Source organism: Haliaeetus albicilla, chromosome 12 (genome assembly GCF_947461875.1).
Source record: "Haliaeetus albicilla chromosome 12, bHalAlb1.1, whole genome shotgun sequence".
Classification (NCBI taxonomy): domain Eukaryota; kingdom Metazoa; phylum Chordata; class Aves; order Accipitriformes; family Accipitridae; genus Haliaeetus; species Haliaeetus albicilla.
The window spans coordinates 31,141,651-31,156,393 of record NC_091494.1 but is presented as its reverse complement, the minus strand read 5'-3'; the positions used below and the strand labels follow the sequence as shown (position 1 = coordinate 31,156,393).

Below are 14,743 nucleotides of genomic sequence, written 5' to 3'. Positions count from 1 at the left end.
CCTGGGCTATTGCCTTTAGCCTCACCTGGGCAGGCTCCATCTCCTTGCCAGGCACTTTCCTGTGCCACCCACATGCTCCTCACACCTCAACAGAGGTGTCCACTGAGCACATCTGCAGACCTGAGACCCTCACCCAGGGCACATGGCTAGCACCCAAACAAACCTGCAGCAGCAGCCCCACTTTTCCTCCTCTCAATGCCCTGAATGAGCCTCCCTGCACCGTGGCCCCTGGATGCCGCACCGTCATCTGTCCCAAACACCTTATAATGCAGCCTCCCCTCTCTACCGGCAGGCACAAGACAACAGACATGACACCAGAGCAGCAACATGAAAGTCCCTTAGGAAATTTTTGCTTTAATTAAACTTAATATTCTTGTTATGAACAACCAGTCTGGAATCCTATTAGATTCTTGGTATTAGTGACTTCCTATCATATTAACATTTCACTGACCATCTCCTTATCCTTGGTCGTGAGACATGGAGAGCAGGATGCCTGCTCCCTCTCTCCAGGACATTTGGTTCTTCTAGTCCTCCTGTTGTACCCCTTTGGACAGCTAGCCCAGGCTGAGCAGTCTTTTGCTGCAGCAGAGCTGCTTGCAGCAGGGACCATTTCCAGGTGCCTCCTCCAGACTGTGCAGCTTTAGGACTCCCGTCTGCGACCAGATCTGCAGGCTGCAGCCAGCCAGGACCTGGTGATGCTCTTCACATTGCCCTGTGACTTCCCCCTCATGAGTCCTGATGTTTGTCTGCTCTTCTGACTGCAGCTGCCTCCCAAGCAGGAGTTTTGGGTGAGTGTCCTGTGGCCGTTGGAGCTAAATCAATAGAGATTGCTGCCTAGTGCCAGGTCAGGATTGCAAAAACAAGCACAGCATTGCATGGCATGATGAATGGCTGAGGAACAAATGGAGTTTTACTGGGTCCAGTGCCAGATCATACAACTTCTACACCCCATTCACAAACCTGGCACTGGCTGGCTGGGGACACACATGTCTGCACCACCCAGGAAACAAAATTCAGGGCCAGATTGAGCCTGGGACAAAGGGACCTGTGTTGCTTGAATACTCATAATCCAGCTGTGTCAGCTGCCAGGCTGGGAGCTGTCTCCTCAAACTCTCCCAACCCTAGTGGAGGGGATCTCCAGCTGCATGTCACTGGCCAACCTTGGTCACATACTGGTGGGAGCCTGGCAGCAGTGTCAAGGTGAGCCTGAGCTCCCTGGTTAATTGTGTTAGCAAGATTGTGGTAGCACAAATGCTTCCACTTGAATGCTTTGGCCCATGGGCACCTTGGACTATATTTGCAGGCAAAAATCCTGATGTGGCAACAGTTTCAGAAATAATGGGGTTCCGTGAGAGATGGCCAAGAGGAGGCTAAATATTTCCCAACAGGGAATCAACTCTTGGCCCTGAGCACAGTTCCCAGAGCTACAGCTTCATGATCCTTGACTACAGCGAACACATCTTCCTTTCAACTGACCTGCTGGGTGCCCGCTGGCCCGGAGCAGCAGGATCTGTTACCCTCTGCTTTTGCCGTGTCTCCTGATGTGATGCAGAGCTTCCAGTGCATCTGGCAAATTAGAGAACTTGACAGAATTGTGGCTCCAGGATGTTGCAGAGACTGAAAGTACCAGCTGATTTGAAAAAGTGGGCAGAACAGGAGGAGGTGAGCATATTGGCTGTATCGGTGGCTGTTAAACAGTGGTCTGGAGCAACCTCTGCTTTGGCTATGAACTGCTGTTAGCTGGGAGGTGGACATTAACCAGGAGAAGAGCTATTGTCTGCATGCCCTGTTCCTTGTGCTTTTCTCCAGAGTTCCTTGGGAGCTGTTGGTAGATGTGGGATACTGGGTTAAAGAAAGCTGAGGGCTTACATGAGCTGCCTCTCATCAGCGGTTGGAGGATGTTATTACACCCTGTCTGTCTGAAATCAAAGAGCAAACACATTGCAAATTCTCTCAGTGCACCCCCTGCCAGCCTCTCTGCCTCCCACGACATTTGGAAAAGCTGCGGAGGTGCAGACTACAAAGAGGAGCTTGGAGGGGCCTCGTCTTCTGTGTTCCTCCTCTGCTTCTGATCAGCACCGACCACATCCTCACCCCGCAGCGGGTGTCAGGGCCTTTGATCCAGTGCTTGCTGTGCTGGGGTGTCTCACCCGACTGACGATGGGCTGCTGTGGGATCCAGACTGGATCAGCGCTTCTGAAAAAACAGCACCTGAACCCAGAACTGGGAGCTGGACATTATGGGCCTATTTATATCAACTCAGATCTCGCTGTCCAGACTGAGACCAGTTCTTCAGACTGATAATTTGCATTTCAAATTTGTCTTTTAAAGTAAATCAGGCCTGCTGAAAATATAAAATTAAAGCAAAAACCATGCGGAAAGGATCCGTGCTTTCCTTGGTGAATTGCCTCAGGGCACACATTTATTAAAGGCAGAAATAGAGTGGTAGGGACAACGAACTTGTCTCTCTTGCCTGTGGTCCGATCCTGGTTGCATGAATAGGCTTACAGTTAGGGTTTATGGGTGACTCTGGCAGACAACATCAGTGCAAATGGACAGATGCTGCAAAGCAACTTTGCCCCGTAGGTCTGGAGGAATAGCCTTTATTAAACACCCTCTGACAGAGGAAGCAAAAAGTGCTTGTAATGCTGCTCCTTGCCTTGACCCTTTGGAGCAATAAATAAAACTTGTGAACATTACACGCTGAGCAAGGAGTGAGCTCCAATTTGCGGCCATGTCTCAGCCAGCTGTTGTAATAGATCAATGATAGGAAAGTCCTGGCCATAGTCATCATGTCTGGTCCTCCTAAGCTTTTGTGATATATGTTGCCTGTTCTCGTGGCCTCCTCTAATAGAAAGTGGTCTGGAACTACATTGTCCTGCTTCTCTCCACTAACGCTGGATGAACCATCTCTGGCCTCCCAGTTTCTCCATCTGAACTGCAGTTTGCAGTCAGCAGTGTTCACACCAGGCTTTACTCACAGTCTGTAGTTGGTTGGCTCCTCTCTGCTGATGTATCTTGCAGAAGCTACTGGGTGGAGCCAGGTTACTTAGGAGCTTTGCTTCTCCCGATATGTGGCATTGGGTTGCTCATTGGACAGGAGGGCGATGCAGAGAGCACGGACCTGCCTTGCTGGGCTCAGCTGCAAAATCCTGCTCTCTTTTCTTCTGGGCTTACTTGGATGAAATACAAAGTTCGTTTTCACACTGGAGACTGCTACAGTGCGTTTCACCTGTAGGGAACAGACTTACTGGGATGCAATCTTCTAGGAGAGTACAAGAACATGTTTCTTTTTTGGCTAACCAACACAGGTGGGTAGAGGTGAGGGAAGCCTTCCCAGGAAAGTCCTGGGCTGACCTCAGCGGTTAAAGAAGAAGGACTTGAGGGTCTGCAGAAACTGTGACTTCTGTCTCTGCTTCTGCTTCTTCCGGATGATGGGGATCCAGACAAGGCCACAAACGAAGAGCATCAGTCCCAAGGACAAGAAAGCTGGGCCACACATTTTGTAAACATTTTTGTTCTTGGTTTGGATGCAAGACAGGCTGGTGATGACCATCCCGAAGAGGAAGACGGCTGCTCCGACAGACACAACAATGACGGGCTTGTGGTATATGTCCCACTTGCTTCTGGATGCGCTGGTCCAAACAGACTCGCTCCGGGAGCTGATGCAGAGGGTGCTGGCCGTGTTACTGGCCAACATCTCCTTGGACTGAGGAGACTTCTCACTCTCATCAGGGCTCTTGGGAGGAATTTCCATGGTGACGGGTTCTGAGGAGGAGACCTGAGATGGACAAAAGAGAAAGAGCAGAGCAGGGCTAGTGATGGAGGATGGATTGGGTGCTTCCCATTTGGTCATTAATCAGTGCCAAGTCAAATGAAGGTGGAGAAGACTTTGTGGGTCACTGCAGGGTGAGAAGAGCATCACACCTATGAGAGCAATGAAATGTAGGAATAGGCAATGGGGTCCTGCAGGTAGGCTGGATTGAGGATGTCTATGGAGTCCCACTGCCTACCCATGGACAGAGATTCACAATGGGATGACTAGATGCCCATTAGAACCCACTACCCTGAGCCTCCCAGGGCTCTTGGCTACTTTCAGGGGAGTAGGAAGGTGCTGCAAGCAGGGCTGGTGATGGTGGCTGTATCCCCAGACCCGCTTTCCCTCCCAGATCCCAAATCACACCTCAGCACCTTGTGGCATGGCCACGTCTCCCTCTTGCAGGTGGGGAAAGTGAGGCACAGGTGTGCCGTGTCAGGTTTGCTCAGTAGGAGAGCAAAAAGCACCCTCGCATGGGCTGAGCTCTTCCTTCAAGCCCCTGAGGCCATATGTTCCCCACTGCCACGTCCAGCCCAGATGTGTCACCCTTGTAGTAGCTGCAGTACAGGAGCTTCTCGTTTGCTATCTAAATGCACAGATGGGAGATGGGGAAATGCTCCTCACACAGGAAATATTTCTCCATCTGTAAGCTGGGGTAGGCTGCTGCCGAAGGGCTCTTGAGCTCCGCAGCAGAAGCACACTGAAATGCTCTACCTTGTGATGGCTGGGTCAGCTGTGTGGCTTTTTGGCACATTATTTTTTCACCAACTCAAGGAGGAAATACATTTTCCCAGAAACAAAGTGCCTTTAGCACGGAGAAACCATTATGGTAAATGGGAAGGGCCAAGCATTATGTTAACCACTATTTCCTCAGGGCTCTGCTGAGGAGACAAGAGCGGGAGGCTGGATCGGGGAGTGCTCCTGATGCACGGTCTGCCCTCCTGGTGGGAAGCCCAGCAGAGATGAACTGGTGCAGGTACCAGGGTTGAGGAGGGTGGGAGAGGCCAGGGACATGGATGCTTCACCCCCAGGAAACAGATATTTTTGCAAAGCAAACTCCTGCCTGAGCTGCCAGGTTTTCTCCCAGGGGCTCAGTCGTGTCGGGAGGGCTGGGACTGACCTGTCCTCTGCTGGTCCTTCAGTCTGTCCCCACCCTCAAGGCATGGGAATGCTCTGCAGTAGGAGTACAACAGTGGTGCCAGCCTGGAGCGGCCCAGGACCCCGCATTGCCCTTCTGCCAACACCACAAAGTAGAGCCACTGATGATTGCTGCCAGGCTCAAACCTGTTGCTTAGGTCTCCCCCATGCAGGACAGAAGTCAAGCTTAAAGCACATCCACCCTGGCCTGGGCACAAGACCCCAGTGGTGCTCAGATGGATGGGCAGTGCCACCAGGGCTCTGTGTCCGCTCCACTGTCGAGCACAGCTCTTCCTAAGCACCATGCGAGCTTTGAGCCTAAGTGGGCTTTGGTCCAGAGCAGTTAATTTAAAACCCTGCTTTGGCCCTCATTTGGCACATATGGCACCACAGGCTGCATGTTTGCTCAGTTCAGCCCTGGCTGCACCCAGACCCACTGCTGGCCCATGGGATGGCTCACCAGAAGGTGCACATCATGGGTGATACCGGGCTGGATTTGCACCCTGAGTGTGCCACAGGAAGGTCTGTGGCTGCAGCGAGCAGCAACAAGGTGCAGATGAGATGAGCATGAAGCCCAGTGGCTCCAGCTCTTTTCCCGTTGCTGCTGATCAATGTGAGACCATGTACCCTGTACGTGCAGCTGCACAGAGGCTGCAAAGCTGGCATAGCTCCAGAGGCACTGTCTAAAGGAAACCTGCCCGTATTTGGGCCATGCTGGGCCTAGTGCCCATCTAGGGATGCTGATGGCTGGGTGCCAGTCAGCACCTCCCTTATTCTTTCACCTTTGTCCCCTGCCAAGGTTTGCGGTTTATTCTGAAGAGAGACAGATGTAATTTTTCAGTTTAGTCCCCCCAACACAGACACTATTGTAGAAATACAGATCTGGTGGTATCGACATATTTTGTGATGTCTCAGGTTTGTCAAACTTGGACCAACAAGAAAAAAATGAAAGCCAAAAGCAATGGACACAATTTGCATCTCTCCTATCTTCAGCTTTCATGCCTCTCTGTTGAACCAGGAAAGACAGGGGCAGAGGACAGGACACATTTCTGTGATACTGATATATCTTCTACAGCACTTGATCAGGGATGATCAAGCACTTGACAAGGCAGGTAAGGTTGGTCATAGTAGCAAGCTCTGGTTTCTGTTTCTTTTCCTTTTGAGCTGGTAATCTTATCTCCGCAAGCTGGACTGATTGCAGCAGTGCATGCTGACCTCTTGGCTTTGGAGAGGCATGAGCTGCCATGAGATGTTATTTTGATGGCTACAGCCATGTTAAATACGCAGGTGATCAGGTACAACTTCCTCTGCTGTCAGCTTCTGTGATGCAGTGCACCTCACCGCTCCTGTAAGTTGTATCTCCAGGCAGCCACAGGCTCCTGAGACAAAAAACAAATACTGACAGCAATGTTCAGTTTTCTGAGGAGACAGTGAGGCTGGCTCTGCATGGGCAAAAACCTTTGCTCTGCTTCCATCTATACAACCTGCCCAGGACTCAGCCCAGTCCTCCAAAAAAACCCACCAGCTGCAGTTTTGCAGAGATGTGTCCAGATCCTGGATAACTTCTTGCCTGGCTGGTGCTTGCAGTCTGTCCACCAGCTGCCTTGCTCGTAGTGTTGCTGGGTTGTGATCCCCCTCTTCTAGCTCAAATCTTTTGCAAGGCTCTTCCTGAAATGTCATCCTAGGCAGCTGTGGCATTTCTTGTTTTTTTCTTGTAACATCCATTGTGGAGAGGTTTTATGATCAAGCCACTGTATAATTTTAATTTGGCTTTGTGGTTGGAAATTTGCTTTCTTCTCTGGAATGATGCCCAGATCTCGTATCTCAGTAGTCTAATGCAGTCTGTCCTGCCTCATCTTTCAGGCACCCCACTCCCTGCTTGCCTGCTTGCTTGTGCTGCTGCCCTGCCTCTGCATCTGGGAGTACTCTGAGCTCTGTGAAGCACCATCCTCTTCATTTTGCAGAGCATTAATGTCAGGCTCCTGCAGAAACCATTGTCTTCCTTTCAGGTTTGCATTTACACTACAGTGCATTCCCCCCCCCCCCCCCCATTTATTTTCTGGCATAACCACTCCTCTCACCACAATTCCCAGACACTGATTGCTTTTCTGGCACTTCCCAGCAGAGCATGCTTTTTTGGTCACACTTTTTCCCACTGCTAGCTAGTGAAGGATTTCACTCCCTGCAAGTGGCCAGGAGCTTGTTTGCGAGCACTGCATCTATCTGCAGTTCTTGGGAGAGCTAATGTGATTTCAGCTCCTGCTCTGCCCATGCTCCATCCCTAATTCATCACAGATGCTCATATTTGAAGATGGGATGGTTGTACTAAGCAGCCTGGCAGGATAATGCTATCAGATTTCTCCCAATTTTTTAAAATCATTATTGTTGTAAGGAAAGCATCAGCAGATGACTGTTTGCTGGCTTGAAAATGCCTCTAGAGCACATCTCAGATTTCATGTCTGGTGCTGTGCTGCCGCTGCCTCTGAAATCTTGGGCAGCTGTTGGCGGTGGAGCTAACACTGGGGTCTTTCTTTTCCCCCTCCATAAGGAAAAGCCTCATGTGATTCTATTTCTCCTCTCTTTGCTCTTCCAGTGTTTTGTGTGGTGATATTTGGTTTCTGAGCTGGGAGATCCACTGGGGCCCCCTTGCTGCTGTTGCTGGGGACCCCAGTGCCAAAGCAGCACAGCACACACTTGGATACCTCCTGGACCTTGGGGACATTACATGGTGGTGCTGAGGGGAGAGCTTTGGACTGGGCAGAGCACCCAAGGGCTCTACCCTCGGTCCCTCAGCCCATCCTGGCTGCAGACGGTGTTCCTCACCTGCCAGCCCCCAGCAGCAGCAGCTCTCAGGACTGGCATCCCAGCCCAGGACCTGGGATGCTGCAAACAATCTGCAGATGTGGCCAGAGCTGTGTTAGAAGTGGGGCAAGAGTCCGATCTGAAGGCTCTGCTCCTATGCACAGGTCTATGTCCTCTGGCCATGCAATAGCTGGATTCACTCTCCCAATCCAGTCCTCAACCTGGCCATCTCCTTCTTATTTGGGGACACAGCTCTGATTCTTCAGGAGCTTCTTACATGCTCCTCTTAAGTCCTCACTGCAAACAGTTTCTGCCATTTCTTCCCAATTTGCATGGCTGGAGACACTGGAGCTTCCCCAGCTCAAACAGTCTCACCTCAGGGATTGGTGTCTATCTCCATTCGGCTTTTCCTCATGAAGACCCCTCTCAGTATCCTGAAGTGGAGCTGGTCTTTGCCCTAGGACTAAGTGGGTGCCATTCCATGGGAGCACCGATGGTGTGGGTGAGCATGGACCAGCCCCAGGCGCAGAGCCCAGGGTGTCGGTGGGGGTGCTGCCGTTCGCAGGGTAGTGTGGAGGGGCTGCAGCACTTGGGGTCTCTGCCCTGTGTTTTACCACACAAATCACTGGAGGAAAAGTTAAGGATTTTGCAAACCAACCACCAAATGTTGCTGGAAATCCAGGCCAAGTATATGGATATATTTTGCCGCCTTCTCTGCTGTCAAGCCGCTTCCCTGAAGAAAGTTCCCCACCCCACCAGGGTGGGACAGGCAGCAGCAGAAGCTCCTTCTCTCCTAAGCCAGGTTCACCTCTAGCCCCGCATCCCTCCGGGAATCAACCATCATGGAAAAGAAAGTTTTGAGGAAAATACAAAGCGAGCTCTGCACTCCATGGATGTGGCTTGCCCTGATTTATGCTGGGGAGAAGCAAAAAGACCAGCCTGGATCAAGTGCCAGGCCTGGCCAGGCTTTTCATGAGGGGTCAAACCCTGCAAGCTGTCCCTAAGCAGACAAAGCAAGTGATCTCTGGTCTGCCTGGCACCAGTACCACCACTGGGTGAATGGCAGCTCCAGTGCTACGGAGCAGTTGGGTGGAAGTCACCTGAACACAGATGAGCACACACTTCCCCCACCTGATCTCAATCTGGCCATCTGAGATCTAGATACTTGCCCACCAAAGCCACAAGCTGTTCCACAGCAAAGGACCCCCAGACCCTCCCAACTGTGCCATGGCTCTCTGGGGTTTCCCGTGGCCTCCAGATGGCTTGGCATGGTCCCCTGGCAAACGGCAGCATCAGGTGCTCTGCAAAGCCTTGGGGGTAAGACCCAAAGTGTTTGTTTGTCCTTCAGCCAGAAGACGTGTCCTGCCTGCCACCCCAATGGGTGGGCAGCAAAGTCCTCACTGGTGGGTCCCAGCTGGAAGGAAACTAATGTTGGGGAATGGAGAAAAACTGAGGCTTTTCCTGCTGCTCTGGGGTGTCTCAGTCTGACTCTTTAATTGGTCCTGATGTTTAACCTCAGTACAGGACCCCCCCAGATGACAGTCTTGGGTCCATGTTTGCCAGGAGAAGGGGTTAGCTGCTCTAGAGGACTCATGGGTGACCGTGGGATGGGTGGAAAAGGAGGCTGCTGCACTGACAGACATGTGCATGCATGCACTTTGCAGAAACTTCTTGTTAGACGCTTAGCGCTGGCCAGATTTAATCAAGAGTGGCTATCAATCAGGTTCAAAATGAATAGGAGTGAGATGTATATTCAGTGAGCCAGCATGCCCGAGATCCCCAAGAAACCGAGTAAGCTGAGGACTGGGGGGCTGCCTTCTGGTGGAGGTGGGGGACCTGCCCTGCCAACAGCTGTCCTGCAAAGAGCAGCCCCGCAGCTGCACGCCTGCCTCAGGGGACTTGCACATGGGGAGGTGCTGACAGGGGACAGCACCCTGTTCCTTGTGCGGGTGTCGGGGCAGGGAATCCCCCTGGGAGGGACCGAGTGCTGAGAGCTCACTCACCATGCTGTGCTTCTGTCGTCACGGCTGTCACCGGCGTGTAGTGGCTCGCTGCGGGAGGTGAGGCGGCCGGTTGCACTAAACATCCCCTGAGCACGCCGTGGAGGAACCCAGCCACCGGCTCCTGCAGGCACAAAAGGAGCGGCTCAGAGCATCCGGCTTTCTGTTGCTGTGTGCCAGCCCCAAGAGGGCTGGATCCTGCTGGGCTGAGTGGGCTTTGCTCTGGGAGAAGACAGGGAGAGTTTTGTCGGTGCCAGGCATGAGTGCTGGAGCTCCATCCTCTCTCCTCCTGTCCCCATGCCCCTGCTCACCTCGGAACGAGGAGGGGGCTGGCAGCGGCTACGTGGGCAGCCATCCCTGCAGAATGGCTAGCTCTGCTCTGAGACCAGGGGTGGAGAAATAAGGCAACGTGTCAGGGGATTTCACATTGCCTACAAGCCCCACCAGATCTCATGTAAATTGAAATGGAGCCAGTGCCCATTTGCTGGTGTAGTGGAGCCGGGTTGGGGCCAGCCGCCTGCATCCTTTGGGATCAAATTTCCAGCATCGCCCAGAGTTTAGACGGTCCCGGCAGCACGCTCAGTGTCTTGCTGAGCAAAGAACATCTGCAAGTCCCTTTTTGGGTCCCAGCAAGAGGATGACCCCCAGCCTTGCCATGCTGTTTCCCATCTCCCTTTCCACCACCCCTAGAGCCAAACCCATGGAAATCCATCCTACTTACGTGGTGAGTGGTGAGGGATGGCTGCCCACCCCACCGGCAGTGGGACAGGCTGCAGCAGAAGGTCCCGCTCTCCTAAGCCAGGCTCACCCCAAGCCCCACATCCCTCTGGATGTTGTCTGCTGGGCTCTGTTGAGTCTAATAAACAATGGAGTGCATCCCAGCTCTGATGATCTCACCAGCCTATCAGTATATCGTTTAACTCTTTGTTTCCCTGCCTTGGGCCCCTGCAAAGCTGACTTCTAGGCAGCTTGCCTGGGAGGGTTTTTTAAAAGGCCGCAGTTTGGGAGGCAGTCCAGCGGCATGGCAGGAGAGGCAGGGTGGGTCGGTGCTTGGAGCAGGGATCCAGGACTGGGAGCTGTTGCTGATCCAGACTTGAATCATCAGCAAGTTTCTGAAACATCTCTGGACTGCAATTTCTGCACTCTCAAAGCAGGGGATCATAGCCAGTGTCTGCAAAGTGCTTTGAGGCTCCTCGGTGAGACATTAGAGGGATGCAAGATATCAGCAATTAGCTATTAATTAACATCCTGAGTCCATTACAAGGAGGGGAATGGAAGAGGGAGGTGGTTCTGGCATACTACCTCCTTTCACGAACCTGGAGCCAAACTTCAATACCCTCTTACATTAGTGTGAATCCACTTGCTGCAGGGAAGGGATCCAGACTGACACAGACATTACTGGCGCCCAGGGCCAGGTTCCAGCATTAGTGGGGCCGCCTGCATCCCCGAGGGCTCTTTGTTGGTTTGGTGCAGTAAGTAACAGTACCTAAGCTGCACCACGGACCTGGCCAGGAGGTGGGATGGGGTGGGATGGGCAAACAGTTGTGGAACTCTGATGGGGTGGGCATGGCCCACAAGGGTGGTGGGCTGGGAGCAGAGCATCTGAGGGCAGCACATGGGGCTGGAAGGGGAGGAGGAGGGTCCAGAGGGACTGTGGGTCAGGGTGGGGACAAACCAGGTCATCCAGGTGCGGGAAGCTCAGGCAGGAAGACCAGAAGCTGTTTGTCAAGATAAGGTCCTTCAACTCAGCTCTGTGTAGATCTCTGGCCATTTGTAGGAGGACATAGGACAGGTTATGGAGCTCTTCAGTAACGGGCAGCTGGGGCAGCTGGCTCACAGGCTGGAGCAGGGGCAGAGAGGCAGAGAGGGGCAGAGGTGGGATGAGCTCAGCATCCTAGTCTGTGGTCTGTCCTCACCTCTTGATGGGAGGTGGATGAGTTAGCTGAGCACAACAGCCAAGCCCTGGGGTAACGGGGTGAGCTTCCTTGCCCATTGATCTGGCAATCAGCAGCCAAAGGAGCCAGGGGTTTTGGGAGTGTTCAGGAGTGTTCACCTGAAGAGATGAAAAGATTCTCTGGAATTGGGAGAGTTGAGTGGATTTGGAGTCCCTAGTGCAGGTCCAAGGGGGTAAATTATTTGGCCTAAAGGAGCAGTTGGGATAAAAAAATTATAAAAATAGAGGTGGGCAGGCTTCATTTCAGCACCTGCAGCAAGATGCATTTCGAGTCCTGGTTCTGCACTGTCTCCAGGCTGAACTGAGCTGCTTCTGCCCTGCTGGGGAACCTCCAGCCCTGTACTTCAGCCAGATACTCCCTCACATGGCCCTATTCATTTCAGCGCCCCCCCCCCCCCGACTTGCCCCGTGCTCCTTGCAGCACCCCTGGCACCTTCTACCTGCCCCAAGGACCAAGCTGCGGTGGCAGAGAGCAGGCAGGGGCCAGGTCATAGGCCCTGGGCATGGTCACAGGCAGGAGTGCCTTTTGAACATGGAGCGCCATTTATACCAAAGTAACCTGAACAAGGCACCAGGGGCTGAACATTTACTTAGGGATGGCTCCTGCCCTTCCAGGGCTGAGGTACATTCCTCCGGGACTGGGGTATGTCCTGTGTGCTGGAGTCTGCCCCATGGGGTCACCCGTGGGCTGAATGAATGGAGAATCCTTCCCAGGCTGTCCCTCATGCAGATGCTGTGGGTGCATTCCCCACCCCAGCCGGCTCTCAACCCTCTCCTTCCCAGGCCAGCCTCAGCTTGCCTGGATGCTGGCTGGCTCCTCTTAGCCAGGCAGAGCAGCTCGCAGCCTCCCAGCCTCTCTGCTTCCTTCGTGGACTCTTGCTGCCACCTCGCGGGGCCGTGGGGTGGGGGCCACGCTGCTGCCAGCAGCGCTGGGGTCTTCCCTGGGACACTGCACAGGCAGGGACTGGCCGTCCCTGAGCTCACCAGGGACAGAGCAGCCCCCACCAGGGCTCCCCACTGGCAAACGTGTGCACACACGGTGGTGCTTGCTGAGCTGCATCCCTGCAGCTGGAGCTGGGGCGGGGGGGTTAATACCACTGTCCCCTGCAGGGGCAGAGGGGGATCCAAGCACCTCAGCAGCACAGGTGATGGAAAATCCACAGTGATTTGGCTTGCAAAGATGTCTGGACACAGCGGTGGGGGTGACGTGTGGGGCTGTGTCAGCTGCGGCACATCCCTCTCTGGGGAAGCGTGTGCCCTGCATTGCTCACCATGGCCTGGTTGCCAGCTCCCTGCCCGGCACAAAAGGTGAATAAGGATTTCATTCACCTGCCAGACCCTTTGGACAGTGAGATATGGTCACCACCCTACACAGTGACAGCAAATGAAAGCCTGAGTCCTACCTCAGTCCCCTTCCTTCTCACCTCTGCCTCCAAACTTGCTTCCTAGGGCAGGTGCATTGGTAAGGGCTGACAAAGACCATCACAGCCCATTAACCTTTTCCTGGCTGTGATAAAGGTAATATATCCCACTCTGGTCATGAGTGTCATGTCTGGAGAGCCATGAGCAGCTCAGGCCATTTCAGAGATGCCTATGGTCACATGCATTGCTCTGGGCTTGCTGGCTCAGCAGCACAATGATATAAGGCACAGGGTAGGATGGGATGGGATAGGATGTCAGGTAGGGTAGGCAGCAGGTGCCCAGGGAAGGGAACCCAGCACTGGGGCAGCTAGGGCACCACAGAGAGGGGTTACAAGGAGATCAGAGAGCCAGCAGAGCCTCCTGGGTCATGGAGATGGCCACAGGCAGGATGCCATGAAGGTCCTGACATAACCTGGCAGGGCAGCTCAGCTTTGCTGGATGGGGAGGCTGATCCAGCTCTTTCCAGCTCATGGTTTGAATTTTATCTTCCAGCTGGCCTGTGCTGGTGGCCAGTTCACCATCCTTGCTCTGCTGCTGTTCACCAGAGCTCTGCACCTTGCCTGTGTTTGCTTCTTATGTCCTCACAGAGGCCATGTCCACCACCATGGCAGTATGTCCTGGGGATGGAAGGTGTCCCTGCCTCGCCAGCACCCACTGCCCTCCTCTGTCCCTTCCCATGTTGACATGGTCTCTCTCATGAAGGTGGATGGATGCTGGGCTCCTGTGACCTCTGTAGCATTAATTGCCTAAAAAGTGGGACAGCTGCATTAATTGAAATAGGGAATAAGATGGGTCCCAGGTCTGCTCTTTGGGGCAGTCCTCCCTCCAGGCAGGTGCCTCCTGGGTGGCCTCTGCCTTTTCCATCTCTCCTTAAGTTGTTTCCATGCTGGTTGCATAATTGGTGAGGCTCCACATTCTCCAGTTGAACTGGTGTTTTCCCAGGTGGCCCAAATGTCTTGTGTGGGAGCAGGAGACCTCCTCTCCATCAGCTGTTAAAGATGAGGGACTCATCCAGGGTGGTCCTGCTGTGTCTCTCCTGTTCACTCCTCCATGCTGGGGGGAGCTCCTTTGTGCCTCCTCCAATGTCCAGCCCCATGTCCATGCTCCTTCTTCACCCAATGTCCACCCATGCCCAGGACTAAGAAGGAGGTGGTGCTGGAAATAGATGATGAAGGTCTTTTCCAAGCAGCATCATGTCATTACAGCAAGAGGGGGAAAAAAAAAATGCACATTGCTTTTGGCTGTGGTAATGCCACAGAGCTCTCAGTGAGCTCAGGCTCCCCTCAGCTCTTAGCTGGGATCTCAGGCCCTGGACAGACATCCCTGGGAGGTCGCAAGGATACAGGACAACCAGCTGCAGGCATTCAAAGGAGGCAGTAAAAGCAAATTGTAATAAAGCTGATCCGTTCATCTTCTACAGGGCCAGAGTGACATGTGAGTGACAGGAGACCAACCCTTTTGCCCCAGGCTCAGGGATGTCTGTGGTCATGAAGGGCCTGTCCACAGACACCCTTGATTCAAAGCAGCAGTTACCTGCTTTGAGCAATGCTTGTGGGCTCCATGGGCCCCAACAAGCCCACCCTGAGGTTTGTAAAACTGCAAAGAGACAGG

At 53.3% G+C, this 14,743-nt stretch overlaps 1 protein-coding gene across 2 annotated transcripts; it reads right to left on the bottom strand.

Annotated features, from left to right (window-relative positions):
* Nucleotides 1–342: 342 nt before the first annotated feature.
* PIRT (phosphoinositide interacting regulator of transient receptor potential channels) lies at nt 343–10,904 on the bottom strand. 2 transcript variants are annotated; one of them, XM_069798873.1, is made up of 3 exons: nt 10,478–10,904; nt 9,760–9,978; nt 343–3,781 (listed from the first exon to the last, which is right to left on the bottom strand). In XM_069798873.1, the coding sequence occupies exons 2-3, from the start codon at nt 9,760–9,762 to the stop codon at nt 3,359–3,361; spliced, it is 426 nt and encodes a 141-aa protein (XP_069654974.1). In that variant the 5' UTR covers nt 9,763–9,978; nt 10,478–10,904; the 3' UTR covers nt 343–3,358. The 2 variants fall into 2 exon arrangements, with proteins under 2 accessions (XP_069654974.1, XP_069654973.1); XM_069798872.1 differs by having other exon boundaries at nt 9,760–9,880.
* Between the last annotated feature and the right edge of the window lie 3,839 nt (nt 10,905–14,743).